Here is an 18097-nt window from a genome sequence, read left to right on the forward strand (position 1 = left end):
ACAGAAACTCACTGGGGAAGACAACTCCAGATGCCTAGCAAGGGACAAAACTGGGAAAACAAGAACCTCACCCCCAGGGTAACCTTTCCTCCCATAGCATATCACTGGTCATGAAGTTTACACCCTCTGACTTTTTCCTCCCTAAAGGTAACATCTAGGCCTCAGTTGTATTTTAGCTCCAGGCCCAGAAAAGTAGCAAAACCAGGCAAGTGATGCCGTGGCTGCCTCAGGACCAGCTTTTACCTCCCAAGTCACTCAACAGGTTTCCTCAGCCTTGGGTATGACATACAAATTCCACTCAGCATACCACTCCTAATCTTCAGGGAAAATAGAAAATGAATCACACCCTAAAGAAAAATATAGGCAATCTATGTCAGGAGACTCATCTGCATTGGAATCAGGTGTTGCCAATTGCCTTGCTCAGGATTAGAGTAGCTCCCCGAAGGGGGTTGGTTTGAGTCCCTGTGAAATAACATATGGGCGACCCTTTCAGGCTGCTATAGGAACAGATGCATATGAAGATCATGATGTTAAAAATTAAGAATTATATGCAGCATCTTTACCAGGTGTTCTAGTTATTGTCTTTCAGTATCTACAATATAAACTATTCTGACAACGTCACCTTCCCTTATAGTAATGGACATACTAAGTTGCTGGCTGGTTGGTTTCTGATATGTGGGGTAACTGTTTACTCATATAACCCTGCCAACAGCACCAGGAGGCCTTGTTCCTTAGGATGACTGGTAGAAGATAGAGACCTTCAGCCTAATTCCATAAAAATAATTACTGACAAATAGAGGAGGGAAATGTTAGGACTACAGGGCAATAAGATCTTTAATGGCCATTTGTAAGCTTCCTACCTCAGGAGAACAAAGACCAGAAAAAATAACTTGGTGGACACTTGGAATCAAACCATATAAGAAATTGAAACTGCCATGAAGACACCTGATTGCATACCTGCATTCCATATGCATTCCGAGCCAGCCCATTCAGCCCCAAACCCACTGCTGACAGACAACAAGAGCTTCCCGCCAGTGACTGCATAAGGATGAAACTCCAGCTCTTGGGGCAGCCATCATCAACCCAAGGTCCCCTTGGCTCAGTGCTTAATGTTCCTTTCTTTAAATAAATTCATTTTTTCTTTATCCACTGTCTGAGATGACTATTTATTCTGCCCACATACCACCGTGATAACCTTTCATTTAAAACTTCACTTTGGTTACCTCTAGGATATAAAATTCATGATGGAATTGTTTGCTAAAAAGTGGCTTATTATCCTGGTTTGTATGGCTCAGCCTATCATCAATTACCAATGTTGTAGCTCAACCAGCCCTTGTAGTTCTTATGATTGCAAGATGCCCCTCAGTAATAACCAGCAGAAAACTTTGAAATGATACAGGTTTTGTTACTTAACTAGACCTGGAAATTCAACAGAACATCTGGGACCACGAAGCAAGGTCGAGAGCTCATAGGATCCTGAAATTCTGCTTTTATTGGGATGGAGGCTGGGGGGGCTAGGGTTTCACCTGGCCCACCCTTTATTGGTTAATTTAAAACGTAGGAGCAGGACTTTAAAGCACAGGAAGAGAAAAAACAAAAAAACAAAAGCAAGTAGCCCAAGTGGTCACTTACTGCAATTAACCAAGATCTCTAAAACAAGAGATCCATGTGGCTTGTAGTGTTTATTGGAAATAGCTGTCTTTGAAGTGGATGGCCGGGGCAATCAAAGCTAAGTCAGGCCCAAACCGGTTTGGCTCAGTGGATAGAGCATCGGACTGAAGGGTCCCGGGTTTGATTCCGGTCAAGGGCATGTGCCTTGGTTGCGGGCACATCCCCAGAAGGGGGTGTGCAGGAGGCAGCTGATCGGTGTTTCTCTCTCATCGATGTTTCTAACTCTCTATCTCTCTCCCTTCCTCTCTGTAAAAAATCAATAAAATATATTTTAAAAAAAAAAGCTTAAGTCAGGCCCATGCATTACAGTAAGCCCTTGATTTTGCTGACCTCAATTTAACAGAATTTCCAGTCCCTATGTCACATGTGAAAATTAACACCCTGTTAATTTAAAAATGCTTTTAACCCAAGATTTGCTTATAATCAAATTAACAGATTATTTGTCATTATTAATTCACTGTTATTTTAAACAACTTTTAGTGAATAGGCCATATGTTGGAAAAAAACACGATAATAATTTTTCCAACATAAATATTACATATCTACAACTAAAGTCTACATACTTAAATCCAAGAGTCACTGTTCGTAAACAGTGTCAGGTGAATGATCAGCACATGATCATACCACATCATGCCCAATAATTGGTTTTGTAGTCACATGGTGTGAGTCTCTGCAGCTGTTTGAACACCTGCTAGCAGATGATCCCACATGCACCAAGCCATACCCAAGTCATGTGCATTTAATTGTGGTGATTTAATTGAATGCACGCTTTTACTAGACTTATTCAGTATAAATTTAAAATTACAGTAATACATTTAGAAAACTTTTCTGTGAAATTAAACTTTTCATACATAGTTAATTATAATTACACAAATATATTTACATATGTAAAAACAGGTAAACTAATTTGTCAAATTTTTAACATACCCATTCAGAAAACCTGCTTTACTATATAATGGACTTTCAGCTTTAATAGACACCCCCTCACCTGAATTAGTCCACTATTTCTAGGTTTTACTGTACAAGAAAAGATAAAAGCAATAATTGTCAGGGCTTGCACTACTTATCCACACATGATGGATCTTATAATATTCCTAATGTTGGTTTAATTTTGTAAACCATGTTTTGCAAATGCATGGTTGGATGCTGTGAGAGACTGTTATCAGCTTTTGAGACTTTGAGCCCTTTCTTCTAACTAACTGCACACTGAATCACACCTGTGAGAGAGACTCCAGAGGGCTGCCCTGCCTGTGGTGCCGGTCCGCCCAAGCCCCGCAGCAGGAGGTGCTTCCCTCAGGCACAGTGGGAAAACCACGGCTCCCAGACCTAACTTTGGGAAGAGTACCATAGAGACGGTCCTCAGATAGAGAACCATGCAGATTATGTAATCACACACTGAATGTGGTTCTTGTGAATGGACTTGTCAACCAGAGAAGTCTACGGCATCAGTTCAGAGTCACATCTCTCTGTCCTAGAAATCAATCACCTGTTACTGTATAAAATGTCTGCTTCATTCTCTTAGCTCTTCTGCTGCCACCCCCCCCCCTTTTAAATCCATGTCTATTTTGGGGGAAGAGAGGGAAAATAAAGATTCAATGAGTTTAATTTAGGTGCTTCCGAGACATTCAAAAGGAGAGCACAGATTGGCAACCATATATATGGGTATGGAGCTCAGAAGAGAGATGCTAGAGGGAGCCGAGAGTGTGGCCAGAGAGGGAACATGGGGAAAGGGCCTAGGATTGAGCTTGAGAAAGTCAGCTGTCAAGGCTGGGTAGAGGGGGATGAATGTATAATAAGGGGGAAAAGTGTTTCCTGAAGTAGGAGAAAAGCTAGGAGAGCATGGGATGGTGGACATCAAATGAGGATAGTATTTCAAGGAGAAATAGATCCAGTATTGAATCTGCTGAGAATGCGAAGGAAATGAAGTTTTAAAATGACCACAAGATTTAGTAGCATGATGGTGGTATGTTATCTCCAGAATTAAGTTTTCTATTATTTCTGATAGTTCTTTAACACTGAAAACTCCTGAAGAGCAGACACCTTGAATAGATCTCCACTTCCTCCTATATTGCTTTTTAGTTAAGAAATGCCCAATAAATATTGGCTATTTTGTGAACTTAATGATACACTTGAAGCTTTCATTCAAAAAGTATTTGTTTTGGGGTGTGGTGGTGATAGAATTGTTCTATATCCTGATTGTGTTGCGGTTACATGTGTTAAAATTCCTAGAACTGTATACCTCAAAAGAGTCCATTTTATTGCATTTGTTTTAAAATTTAAAACATTTAAAAATAGTAATGTATAATTCTTTTTCTTACATGATGGTGAGCTCTTAGGTATTTATGGTAAAGAGATTCTTTAAATCTTATATGTAGTTCCTAAATGGGTCTTTGTATTTATACAAGACAATAAAATACTGCATATTGAATAAAAATAACTAAAGTTTTAAATAAAGTATTTGAGAGAAATACAGAAAAGTTCTGATAGGAAATTCATGAAAATGCATATGTAATTTAAGCTTATCCTAAAAGATAAGAAAAAAGAAAACCATAACAAAATCTCTATTGTCTCATCTTTTTAACAGATAGGAATGGGTCACTTGCGTGTTACAAAAGATGGGCTTCGCCTGGAAGGGGAATCAGAATTTTTATTTCCATTGTATGCCAAAGAAATAGACTCCAGAGTGGTAAGATAATGATGAAACATTTAAATCATTTGTGTTTTATGAAAAACAAATAATGGTTAAGCACAGAAATTTCTGAGGAGAGTTTTTCAAATGTATACATGTACATACATTCTTGATACACTCTTTATTAATGGATTTGCTCTAAGGCTGTGGAACTTATTTCTAATACTAGAGGCCCAGTGCACGAATTCATGCACCAGTGGGGTCCCTCATCCTGGCCTGTGGGATTGGACCAAAACCAGCACTCCGACATCCCTTGAGGGGTCCCAGATTGTGAGAGGGCACAGGCCAGGCCCAGGAACCCCACTGGTGCACGATCAGGGCCAGGGAGGGATGCAGGAGGTTGGCCAGCCAGGGAGGGACCCCGGGAGGGCTCCAGGGCGTGTCCAGCCCCGGTCAGTGCCCATTGGCCAGACTCCAGCAGCAAGCTAACCTACCAGTTGGAGCGTCTGCCCCCTAGTGGTCAGTGCACATCATAGTGACTGGTAGACCAGTTGACTGTCTGCCCCCTGGTGGTCACTGCACATCATAGTGAGCAGTTGAGTGGCCTTAGCATATCATTAGCATATTACACTTTGATTAGTTGAACAGATGACTGGACACAGCATATTAGGCTGTTATTATATAGGATTACATTCTAAAAAGACTCCATTTTCATGCACTTCAAATCTGAATTTGGTGGTCTCAGTCATTTGAACCATAATAAAGTAAAGTTTGGTAATGAAAACCTTTTTCAAAAACAATCTAAATTTTTTTCTATTAGTGAAACTAATTTAAATATACTTCTTTCAAGGCATTTAAGATTTAACTGAGAAGAATAGAAAGAAACTAGTGTCATAGTGGTATGTTCTATAGTAATTCTACTAATTATACTGATTGTGATCCTGTGGGATTCTTCATTAATAGATTAAATATCACTATCAAATAATTGTGTGACTTTAAATAAAAGTAAATCTGCCTCAGTATTATATTCATTTACTTCTATGAATTTTATAACAAGTAGAGCCAAACACAAAATACAGTCAAACAATTTTTGTACTATGTTTTATTTTACCTTATGTGATACTATGGACTTTGTAGTAGAGCTAAACATTTTGCTAGATTACTGATTAGGTGGTATTAGATAAATAAAATGTTAAAACTTTGTCTAACTGCAACATGTAAATCATAAGTAATTTTTCTCCCATCTTTCTAGATATGAAAAAATATGTCAGTATCCCCTACATGCAGGACTGTACCAACTATTCCAGAGCAATTAGAAAGAAAACAAAAAGTCAACAACTGAGAAACACTTGGTCTTGTAAAAGAGATAAGCACTCCTAAACTACACATCAGAGCAATCACCAAGCTCTACAACCAACTGCAAAATGATATGGTGTAAAACTTACACAGAAATACTAACTGCAAAGGAGAGATCCTAGAGAGCACAGGACACATCAGTAGTTATTAGCCACTACTAGAAATATCTCAATTGACAGTAGGAGCAGGCAAATGACCTGTAATATGAACCTGATTCTGAGGGCTTATTCAGATAATACACTTACATCAATCATAATGGCATTTCAGTGTAAACAGCCCTGTCATATAGAAACATGGGGAATTAATGCAAGCTTTTATAAAAAGGAAAATCAGACGTGAACAAAAAATTTACATATTAGAATTTAGCCTTCTTTTCCTTCAGAGTTATGTTGGCTGATCCCCTACCATATTTTTAAAACTAAAGCTAGTAGAATAACCCAGTGAATAAATTCAGGTGATTAGATCATAGCAAATTTAATATTCTGGAATTAATAATACTTTTAGTTATATTTTATTAGACTCTTTCATCTACATATACTTTTAAAAAACCAGGGAGTAAAATTATGTAAATTGTTTTAGATAATCACATATTAAATTATATGTCAATCATTACACAAAACTGCACAAATATTTAGAATATTATGGATAAAGTATTTTGTATCTAATATGACTTTCAATAACAGGGTTAACTGAATAAAATGATGTCTTGTGATTTTCATGTTCATTGATGTATTAGTTATGTTTCCTTTTCAAAGATGAGTCTAGGAAGTAATTTTTCATAAACTTACAGAAATTGCCTTATAAATTTGCAAAATTAATTTGTCTGTATTGCTGGGCTGAGAAAACTTTTTTATCCTATCTAATAAAAGAGTAATATGCAAATTAACCACCACTCTGCCACACCCACAAGCCACTCCCACCAGCCAATCAGGAGCGAGTATGCAAATTAACCCAACCAAGATAGCTGCAGCCATGGAGTGAGCAGGAGGCTTGGGTTTCCCCAGAAATGGAGGAAGCCAAGCTTTCTGCACACCCTGGCCGGCCCAGGCCTCCACTTAAGGCTATAAAGTTTCAATTATAGAAGATAAATAAATCCCAACAAAAATGGTGGCAGCCATGGAGCTGGAGAGAGCAGGAGGCTTAAGTTGCCTCTGGCGATGGAGGAAGCCAAGCTCCTGCAGCCCTGGCCTGCCTTGGTCTCCACTCAAGGCTACAAAGTTTCAATTATAGAAGATAAATAAATCCCCGATACCAGGGCCTCCGCTTAGGTCACCGGTGGGCGTGGCCGGCCTGCAAACCACCACAGGCCCCTTGCCCAGGCAGCCCTACACCCCAAGGGAACCCCCACCCTGATCCGGGACACCCTTCAGGGCAAACCAGCTGGCCCACACCTGTGCACCAGGACTCTATCCTATCTAATAATCCTATTTAATAAAAGAGTAATATGCAAATTGACCATCACTCCAACACACAAGATGGCTGCCCTCATGTGGACACAAGATGGCTGACACAAGATGGCCAGCAGGGGAGGGCAGTTGGGAGGGACCAGGTCTGAAAGGGAGGGCAGTTGTGTGTGATCAGGCCAGCAGGGAGGGCAGTTAGGGGTGACCAGGCTGGCAGAGGAGAGAAGTTGGGGGTGACTGGGTCTGCAGGGAAGGGCAGTTGGGGGGGACCCAAGCCTGCAGGGGAGAGCACTTGGGGGGGGGGGAACCAGGCCTGCAGGGGAGGGCAGTTAGGGGCAAACAGGCTGGCAGGGGAGCAGTTAGGCATCAATCAGGCTGGGAGTGGTTAGGGGGTGATCAGGCTGGCAGGCAGAAGTGGTTAGGGGCAATCAGGAAGTCAGGCAGGTGAGCAGTTGGGAGCCAGCAGTCCTGGATTGTGAGAGGGATGTCCGACTGCCCGTTTAGGCCCGATGGGATCTGCCTAAATAGGCAGTCAAACATCCCTCAAGGAGTCCCAGATTGGAGAGGGTGAAGGCTGGGCTGAGGGACAACCCTCCCCCCCCGTGCACAAATTTCGTGCACCGGGCCTCTAGTTATAAATATAATTCAACATAGTACTATAGCCTCTAGCAGTATGAAAAGGGTACCCCTCAAAATTAATACATGAGAACTTGTTAAGACTGAGTTTGGAGATTATAATTTAAACCCATCCACCCTGCCTGTTAATCCAAACACATAGTAAGTATATCTGATAAAACAAAAGATTGTATTTAAAAATATGTAATATGGTCATATATTAAATGAAACAAACACACAGAGATAAAATGATTGTCTTTGAAGTTCACAATCCTGCAAAGAGGTAAGGATAGCTTATAGGCAAAGCCCACAAAAATAGCATCAACATTTCTGAGACCTCAATTAAACCCATTGCATGAGACAGCAATGAAAGGCAGAAAATATTTGCAACTACTACCCAAGCTTGAATAAAGTTGCATATCTGTGGGGAAGAAATCACAGAGATGCCAAACCAGGACCTGAATATCACTGAGGACAGGAGCCCTGAGCCACTATTATAAAACTGAGAGACCCTGGAGTTTGAATAGAAACAATGCTAAAGCCTTTAGACAAGCTGGTAAGTGCAGAACTTACAATAATCCACATAGGGAGCTTGAGACTAAATCTTCAAACCACATAAGGTAAACTTATCAAATAAAACACTATAAAAAAGAGAATAACTTTCAACTAAGTAAAAATAACCTGAAAATGATTGCAAAAGCAAAATCAAGAATCTCAAGGAAATAAATCTGTTTTTGAGTAGCTTTCATTAAAAGAACAAATTATAAAATCAAAACAGATAATATAGGGCATAAATAACAGAGAATAGATTTACCTTCTCTCAATCAACTAAAAACCTTGAAAATGTATAAAATAATGATTTTTGCTATAAAATGTCAATATGTTGAAATCTTAACACCCACACTGAGTCTATATGTAAGTATTTATCAGTGCATGTGTGTGTGAGGAAGCTACCTGTGAGGAAATAACCCCTCAATGGGAACAGAAGGAGAGAGTTCATAAATGTTTGGGAATAGCTTATATTTCTTCCACCAGTCAGAATGGAAAAACTTCATAAGTTATGGGGCATTGCATAGAATACTAAAAAGGTGTTGGCTCAAGAGGGGCACAAGATCAGCACTAGAATAAATTCTGGTCTGGTACCATATAACAAAGCTTAACAAGAAGCCTTGCAAGTATCATATGTTTTCTGAGTGACTTAGTACGTACCAGAACAAAGCTTAAGAAAACTGTGTAACATCTGGCACAAAGATCAAGGAAAGCATGAACATGTTAAGAAGAGACAAGAAAAATGGAAATACAGGAAAACAAAGTTAATATTATAGAGATAGGAAGTATAACACTTGCATTTTAAAAAAAAGTCTATTGGTGGGATTAATATATTAACAACAGACTGAACACTACAGAAGAAAAGATTATTGAATTTTAAGATACAACAATAGATACTAACCAAAACGAGACACAGAGAAACAAGACTGAATAAAATTAACAGAGTATCAGTGAACTGAGGGACAATGTGTAGGGGTCTTATATATTTGTAATTGGAATCCTTGAAGGAGGGTAGAGAGAAGAAAGGACAAATATTGGGGTGGAGTGTGATTCTTTTTCTACAAGTGTAACAAAAACTTTGAACCATAGATCAAACATGCTTAATGAAACACAAACAAAAGAAACAAGAAGAAAACTACATCAAAACACATCATAAATAAATTGCTTAAAATTAAAGATAAATCTTCAAAGCAGCCAGAGGAAAAGGACAATGGAATATTAAAAAAAGAAAAAGAAAAACAGAGGAAAGGAAAATAACAGACTTCTAGCCAGGAATAATTCAAACCAGAAGACAGTGGAGCACCTACTTTAAAGCACTAAAACAAAGCCAACCCAACACAGAATGCTATGCCTAGAAAAAATATATTTAAAAAACAAAGCCAAAATAAAATCTTTTCAGACTTTCTAAAGCTGAACAATGTTATTTTAGCAGACTGACACTACAACAAGTATTAAGGGAAGTACTTTATGCAAAGGGAATATGATATCAGATGGAAATATTGATCTTCACAAAGGAATAAAAAATACCAGAAATGGTAACTATGTGGGTAAACAAACAAACAAAAATACTTTTCATTATTTTATTTATTTTTTAAATTAAATTTATCAGAGTGACATTGGTCAACGTGAACATATATATTTCAGGTGTGGGTTTCCAAAGCACTATGTGTCCACCACCCAAAGTCACATCTTCTCCTGTCACAATAAATTAGGACTCCCTTCTCCCCCACCACCTTCCCTATGGCAACCTCAGCTCTGCTGTTTGTGTTCACAAGTTTCAGTTTTATATCCCACAAATTAGTGAAATCATACGGTTCTTGCTTTTTCTGACTGATTTATTTCACTTAGCATAACATTCTCAGGGTCCATCCATGTTGTTGTAAATGGTGCTATTTCATCCTTTCTTTGGCTGCATAGTATTCCATTGTGTATATGTACCACGTCTTCTTTATCCAGTCCTTTGTCGCAGGCCACTTTGATTGTGTTGGCCACCATGAATAATGATGCAATGAACATAGTGGTGAATATATCTTTGAGAATGCATGATTCTGAGGGGTTTTTTTGGTATATACCAAGGACAGGTATTACTGGGTTTTATGGTCGCTCTATTCTCTATTTTTTGAGGAATCATCAGACTGTTTTCCGTAGTGGCTGTACCAGTCTACATTCTCACCAGCAATGAATGAGGGTTCCCTGTTATCCACAACCTCTTCAACACTGGTTATTGCTTGTCTTATTGATAATGGCCACTCTAACAGGTGTAAGGTGGTATCGCATTGTAGTTTTGATTTGCATTTTCCTAATTGTCAGTGAGGATGACCATCTTTTCATATATCTATTGGCTGTTTGTATGTCTTCTTGGGAGAGGTGTATTTTCAGGTCCTCTGCCCACTTTTTTAAAAATATATATTTTTATTGATTTCAGAGAGGAAGAGAGAGATAGAAATACCAGTATCAATGATGAGAGAGAATAATTGATTGGCTGTCTCTTGCATGCTCCACACTGGGGATCAAGCCTCCAACCGGGGCATGTGCCCTGACAGGGAATCGAACCGTGACCATCTGGTTCATAGTTTGATGCTCCACCACTGAGCCATGCCAGCTGGGCTTCTCGGCCCACTTTTTGATTGGGTTGTTTGTTTGTTTGGTGAATTTTATGAGTTCCTGATATATTTTGGAAATTAAACCTTTGTCAGAGCTACTCTTTGAAAATATCATCTCCTGTCTGGTTGGCTGCCCTTGTTTTGCTGTCAGTTTCTTTTGCTGTGCAGAAGCTTTTTAATTTGTTATAGTCCCATTCATTTAGTTTTGCCTTTGCTTCTTTTGTCTTTGGGTAAAGTTCATAAAATGTTCTCTATCACTAAGGTCCATAAGTTTGGTACCTATTTTGCTTCTATATAACTTATTGTTTTGGGTCTTATATTTAGTACTTTGATTCATTTTGAATTAATTTGTGTACAGGGGGAAAAATTATAATCCAATTTCATTGGTTTGCTTGTGGCTTTCCAATTTTCCCAGAACCATTTATTAGAGACTATCTTTACTTCATTGTGTGTTTCTTGCTCCATTGTTAAAATTATCTGTCCGTATACATGCGGTTTTATAGCTGAGCTCTCTAGTCTGTCCCACTGATATGTGTGTCTGTTTATCTGTCAATACCATGCTGTTTTGATTATTGTAGCTCTGCAGCATAATTTGAAATCAGGGAGCATGATACCTCCAACTTTGTTATTTTTTCTCAAGATTTCTTTGGCTATTTGGATATTTTGTGGTTCCATACAAATCTGATGATTGCTTGCTCTATTTTTTTAAAATATATTTTTATTGATTTCAGAGAGGAAGGGAGAGGGAGAGAGAGATAGAAACATCAATGATGAGAGAGAATCATTGATTGGCTGCCTCCTGCATGCCCCCTACTGGGGATCGAGCCTGCAACCCAGGCATGTGCCCTTGACCAGAATCGAACCTGGGACCCCTCAGTCCGCAGGCCGACGCTCTATCCACTGAGCCAAACCAGCTAAGGCAATTGCTTGCTCTATTGCTTAAAAAAATGACATTGGATTTTCATGGGAGTTGCATTAAAACTGTATATTGCTTTGGGTATTATGGTTATTTTAACTATGTTGATTCTTCCAATCCATAGGATATTTTTTCCATTTTGCTGTGTCTTTTTCTCTTTTTTTTTTCTTTTTAATATTTATTGTTGAAAGTATTACACAAGTCCTCCTTTTCCCCTGATTAGCCTCTTCCAGCCCTCTCCTGTCCTACTTCCTCCCCCAGGCCCTCACCACCCCATTGTCTGTGTCCACAGGTTATGCATATATGCCTACAAGTTCATTGACTGATCTCTTCCCACCTACCCTTCCCTACCTTCCCTCTGAGGTTCAATAGTCTGTTAATGCTTCTATGACTCTGGGTCTATTTTTGATCATTAGTTTATTTTATTCATTAGATTCCACATATGAGTGAGATCATGTAAACATAGGGGTGCATAAATTCTTTCTGATGAGTGTTTCAGGTTTCTTAGGATATATTTCTAGAAGTGGGATCACTGGGTCAAATGGGAGTTCCATTTTTAATTTCTTGAGGAAACTCCATACTGTTTTCCACAGTGGCTGCACCAGTCTGCATTCCCACCAGCAGTGTACTAGGGTTCCTTTTTCACCACATCCTCACCAACACTTGTTGGTTGATTTGTTGATGATAGCCATTCTGACAGGTGTGAGGTGGTACCTCATTGTCATTTTGATTTGCATCTCTTGGATGATTAGTGACTTTGAGCATTTTTCCATACGTCTCTTGGCTTTCTGTATGCCCACTGTGGAGAAATGTCTATTTAGGTCCTTTGCCCATTTTTTAAATTGGATTGTTCATCTTCCTTTTGTGAAGTTGTATGAGCTCCCTATATATTTTGGAGATTAACTACTTAACAGAATGTCTTGTTGGCAAATATGATCTCCCATGTGTGTTTGGGGTGGGCGGGGAGGACTCCTGTTATTTTGATGATGGTTCCTTTGCCGTGAGAAGCTTTATATTTTCATGTAGTTCTATTTGTTTATTTCCCCCTTGATTTCTATTGTCCTAGGACCGTGGTTGGCAAACTGCGGCTTGCGAGCCACATGCGGCTCTTTGGCCCCTTGAGTGTGACTCTTCCACAAAATACCATGGCCTGGGCGAGTCTATTTTGAAGAAGTGGCGTTAGAAGAAGTTTAAGTTTAAACAATTTGGCTCTCAAAAGAAATTTCAATCATTGTACTGTTGATATTTGGCTCTGTTGACTAATGAGTTTGCCTACCACTGTCCTAGGAGATGTATCAGTAACATATTGCTACAAGAGATGTCTGAGATTATGGTGCCTATGGTTTCTTCTAGGACTTTAATGGTTTCCCATCTTATGTTTAAGTCTTTTATCCATTTTGAGTATATTATTGTGTATGGTGTAAGTTGGTGGTCTAATTTCATTTTTTATATGTACCTGTCCAGTTTTCCCAACACCATTTATTGAGGAGATTGTCTCTGCTCCAATGTATACTCTTGCCTCCTTTGTCAAATATTAATTGAGCATAGTGGTTTGGATTGATTTTTGGGTTCTCTGTTCTGATCCATTGATCTATATGCCTGTTCCTGTGCTAGTAACAGGCTGTTTTGAGTACAATGGCTTTGTAGTATAACTTGGTATCTGGCATTGTGAGTCCTCCAACTTTGTTCTTCTTTCTCAAGATTGCTGCAGCTATTTGGGGTCTTTTTTGGTTCCATATAAATTTTTGGAGGGTTTGTCCTAGATTTGTTGGTATTTTAATAGGGATTGCATTGAATCTATAGATTGCTTTGGGTTGTATGGACATTTTAATGTTGTTGATTCTACCAATCCAGGAACATGGTATATTCTTCCACTTGTTTATATCTTCCTCTATCTCTTTTTCCTTTTTTTTATACACTGAGGCCACATTTATATTGATAAATGTGTTGCGTTTATTTTATTTTTTATTGATTTCAGAGTGGAAGGGAGAGGGAGAGAAAGAGATAGAAACATCAATAATGAGAGAGAATCATTGATCAGCTGCCTCCTGCATGGCCCCTACTGGAGATCGAGCCTGCAACCCAGGCATGTGCCCGTGACCGGTATTGAACCTGGGACCCATCAGTCTGCAGGCTGACACTCTATGCACTGAGCCAAACCAGCTAGGGCTATCTCTTTTTTCAATGTCCTGTAGTTTTCAGAGTATGGGTCTTTTATCTCCTTGGTTATGTTTATTCCTAAGTATCTTATTTTGTTGAAATGGTAAATGGGATTTTTTTTTTTTTTAGGAGTTCATACACCAACAGTGAACTTTCTGAGAGTTCACTGTTGGTGTATAAAAATCTATGGATTTTGGGGTCTTCATTTTATATTCTGCTACATTTCTGAATTCATTTATTAAATCTAGTCATTTTTTTATGGAGTCTTTGGGCTTTTCTATGCACAGTATCATGTCATCTGCTAATAATGACAGTTTTATTTTCTCCTTTCCAATTTGGATTCCTTTTATTTCTTCTTCTTGTCTGATCACTGTGGCCAGGACTTCCAGAACTTATGTTGAACAAGAGTAGTGAAAGAGGGCATCCCTGTCTTGTTCTTGTTCTTAGGGGGAATGGTTTTAGTTTTTACCCATTGAGTATGATGTTGGCTGTAGGTTTGTCATATATAGTCTTTATTATGTTGAGCATATACTCTGAGTGGCCAGATTATTATGATGTCTGAACATATAATAATCTGGCCACTCAGTGTATATCCTATATAATAAAAGGCTAATATGCAAATTGTTCCCTAGACCAGGAGTTCAACCAGCAGGCAGGCCGGCCAACTGCCCATGTCCCCTTCCCCTGGCCAGGCTGGCTGGACCCCACCCATGCACGAATTTATGCACTGGGCCTCTAATATATATATATATACTGAGTGGCCAGATTATTATGTGTTCAGAGAGCCACTCAGTGTATGTTCCCTCTAGTTACACTTTACTGAAGAATTCTTATCAAAAAAGGGTGTTGGATTTTGTGAATGCTTTTTCTGCATTGATAGAAATGATCATGTGCTTTTTGTCTTGCAACCTTTTTATGTGCTTTATCACATTTATTGATTTGTGAATATTGTACCAGCCTTGCATCTCTGGGATAAATCCCACTTGGTCATGATACATGATCTTTTTTAATGTATTGCTGGATCTGGTTTGTTAAAATTTTGTTGAGGATTTTAGCACCTATGTTCATCAGGGATATTGGTCTATAGTTCTCTTTCTTTGTAGTGTCTTTTTCTGGTTTTGGTGGGTGATGGTGGCCTCATAGAAAGAGTTTAGAAGTGTTCTTTCCTCATGAATTTTTTGAAAATTTTTAAAGAGTAGAGGTGTTAGTTCTTCTTTGAATATTGGATAAAACTCCTCTGTGAATTTGTCTGGGTTAGAGCTTTTGTTTGCTGGAAGTTTTTTTTTTTTTTTTAATTATTACTGCTTCAATTTCATCAGAGTTATCAGTCTATTCAGGTTTTCTGATTCTTCCTTATTGAGTTTGGAAGTTGTATTTTTCTAGGAATATGTCCATTTCATCCAGATTGTCCTGTTTGTTGGAATAAAGTCATTCATAGTATTTTATTATAATCCTTTGTATTTCTGTGGGGTCAGTTGTTACTTCACCTTTTTCATTTCTGATTTTGTTTATTTGGGTCCTCTCTTTTTGTTTCCTGGTGAGCCTGGTTAGAGGTCCATCAATCTTGTTTATCCTTTCAAAGAACCAGCTCTTGGTTTTATTGATCTTCTGTATTGTTTTTTTTGGTCTCTATGTCATTTATTTCCCCTTGATATTTATTATTTTCTTCCTTCTACTTGTTCTGGGTTTTTCTCTTTCAAATTCTTTAAGTTGTAGTGTTAGATAACTTATTACCAGTTTTTCTTTTTCTTTTTTTTTTTAATGTATGCCTGTAGTGCTATGAACTTCCTCTCAGGACTGCTTTCACTGTGTCCCATAGGTTTTGTGTTGTGTGTTCATTTTTATTTGTTTTCAGGATGTTTTTTATTTCTTCTTTGATGTCTTTGGTAACCCACTCATTGTTTAATAGCATGCTATTTAGCCTCCATGTACTTGATTTTTTTTTTTAGGATTTTTACTGTAGATGATTTCTAATTTCATGCCATTGTGATCTGAGAAGATGCTTGATAAGATTTCAATCTGCTTGAATTTGTAGACTTAGCTTGTGTCCTAACATGTGGTCTATCTTTGAAAATGTCCTATATTTATTTGAGAAGAATGTATATTCTGCAGTTTTGGAGTGGAATGTTCTGAAAACATCAATTAGTTCCATCTGTTCTAGAGTGTCATTTAGGATTGCTGTTTCCTTATTGATTTTTTGTCTAGATAATTTAGCCAGTGATGTCAGTGGAGTATTAAAGTTCCCTACTATGATTGTATTGCTGTCGATCTCTCCCTTGATATTCTCCAGAAGTTTTTTATACATTTAGATGCTCCTGTATTGGGTGCATATATGTTTACCAGAGTTATAGCCTCCTGTTTTATTGATCCCTGTAGTATTATGAAGTGGTCTTCTTTATCTCTTGTTATGGCCTTCACTTTGAGGTCTATTTTGTCAAATATAAGTATTGCTACCCCAGTTTTTTGTTTTCATGTCCATTTGCCTGAAACAAGTTTTTCCTTCTCTTCACTTTCAGTCTGTGTGATTCCTTTGTTCTGAGTTGGGTCTCTTGTAGACAGCATACATACGGGTCATGTTTTCTTATCCATTCAGGTACCCTATGTTTTTTGATTAGAGCATTTAATCCATTTACATTAAGGTTATCATATATAGGTGCTTATTTGTTGCCATTTTTATTCTTTATGCCTGTGTTCCTTCTTCCCTTTCTATTTCTTCTTTTTATAGCAGTCCCTTTAGCATTTCTTTCATTGCTGGCTTGGTGGTAATAAACTTTCTTAGCCTTTATTTTTTTATTTTATTTTATTTTATTTTATTTTATTTTATTTTATTTTATTTTATTTTTGTCGGCGAAACTCCTGATTTCAACCTTTAATTTTGAATGTTAGCCCTGCTTAATAGAGTATTATTGAATTCAGTCCCTTCCTTTGCATCACTTTGTATACTTCATTCCATTCCATTCTGGCCTGATGTGGTTCTGTTGAGAAATCAGTTGATAGTCTAATGGGAGATCCCTTGTAGGTAACTTTCTGTTTCTCTCTGGCAGCTTTTAAGAATCTTACTTTGTCGTTGATGTTTGCCAATTTAATTACAATGTGTCTTGGTGTCAGTCTTTTTGTGTTCATCTTGTTTGAGACTCTCTGTGCTTCTTGGATTTGTGTGACTTTTTCTTCCCAAAGTCAGGGAAGCTTCCTGTCATTATTTCTTCAAACAGGTTTTCTATTCCTTGTTCAGCTTTCTCTCCTTCTGGCACCCCTATGATGCAGATGTTGTTTTGTTTCGTGTTGTCCTAGAGCTCCCTTAGACTCTCCTCTTGCTTTTTAAATTTTTTTCCAGTTGCTGCTCTGCTTGGGTATTTTTTTCTACTTTGTCTTCTAGCTTGCTCATTTAGTCCTCAGCATCTTCTAGTCTGTTGTTGAAACCTTTCATTGTGTTCTTTAATGCACCTATGTCATTCTTCATTTCCACTTTATTCTTACATATCATGAATTTCTCATCCAGACATTTAACCATCCTTATAACCATTACTCTGAATTCTTTGTCTGAAAAATTGCTTGCCTTCATTTCATTTAGTTCCTTTTCTGGTGATTCCTCCTTTTCTTTCATTTGGGGGTTGTTTCTTTGTCTCCTAATTTTTGCTGTTCCTTTGTAATTTTTCTATATATTAGATCAAACTGCTATGCCACCCAGATTTTTTGAATTGGTCTTATGTAGTAGATGTTTTGTGGGACCCATTGGTGCAGTCTCTCATGTATCCTGGTCTGGGTGTTCTTGGGAGGCCCCCTACTTGAGATATTTGGGTTCTCCTGATGTAGTTGGGTCTTGAATGTTATTGTCCTGTTCATGGATGGAGTCTCCTCTCAGGGTGTCTGATTATGTGGCTCACTCCCTACCACATTGTGCCAACCATTGTGAAGGTGCTGAATGAACAGCACAAAATGCATGACAAGACATTACACAGAAGGAACAGAACACTAATGTAGATAAGACACCTATCCTATCTAATAAAAGAGTAATATGCAAATTGACCATACCTCCGCTACACCCACAAGCCACACCCACCAGCCAATCAGGAGTGAGTATGCAAATTAACCCAACCAAGATGGCTGAGGCCATGGAGCTGCAGCAAGCAGGAGGCTTGGGTTTCCCTGGCAATGGAGGAAGCCAAGCTTCCCTGCCACCCTGGCCTGCCTTGGC

The 18097-nt window shown here is 38.4% G+C and overlaps 1 protein-coding gene across 2 annotated transcripts in view; it reads left to right on the plus strand.

Annotated features, from left to right (window-relative positions):
• SGCG (sarcoglycan gamma) overlaps positions 1–18097 on the plus strand; it is a 128743-nt gene that overhangs the window by 48816 nt on the left and 61830 nt on the right. For both annotated transcript variants that reach the window (XM_054719741.1, XM_054719742.1), the window contains exon 3: positions 4256–4357. In XM_054719741.1, coding sequence (XP_054575716.1) covers positions 4256–4357 — 102 coding nt within the window. The remainder of the gene's footprint in view (positions 1–4255; positions 4358–18097) is intronic.

This window comes from Eptesicus fuscus, chromosome 8 (assembly GCF_027574615.1).
Source record: "Eptesicus fuscus isolate TK198812 chromosome 8, DD_ASM_mEF_20220401, whole genome shotgun sequence".
In the NCBI taxonomy this organism is placed as follows: Eukaryota; Metazoa; Chordata; class Mammalia; order Chiroptera; family Vespertilionidae; genus Eptesicus; species Eptesicus fuscus.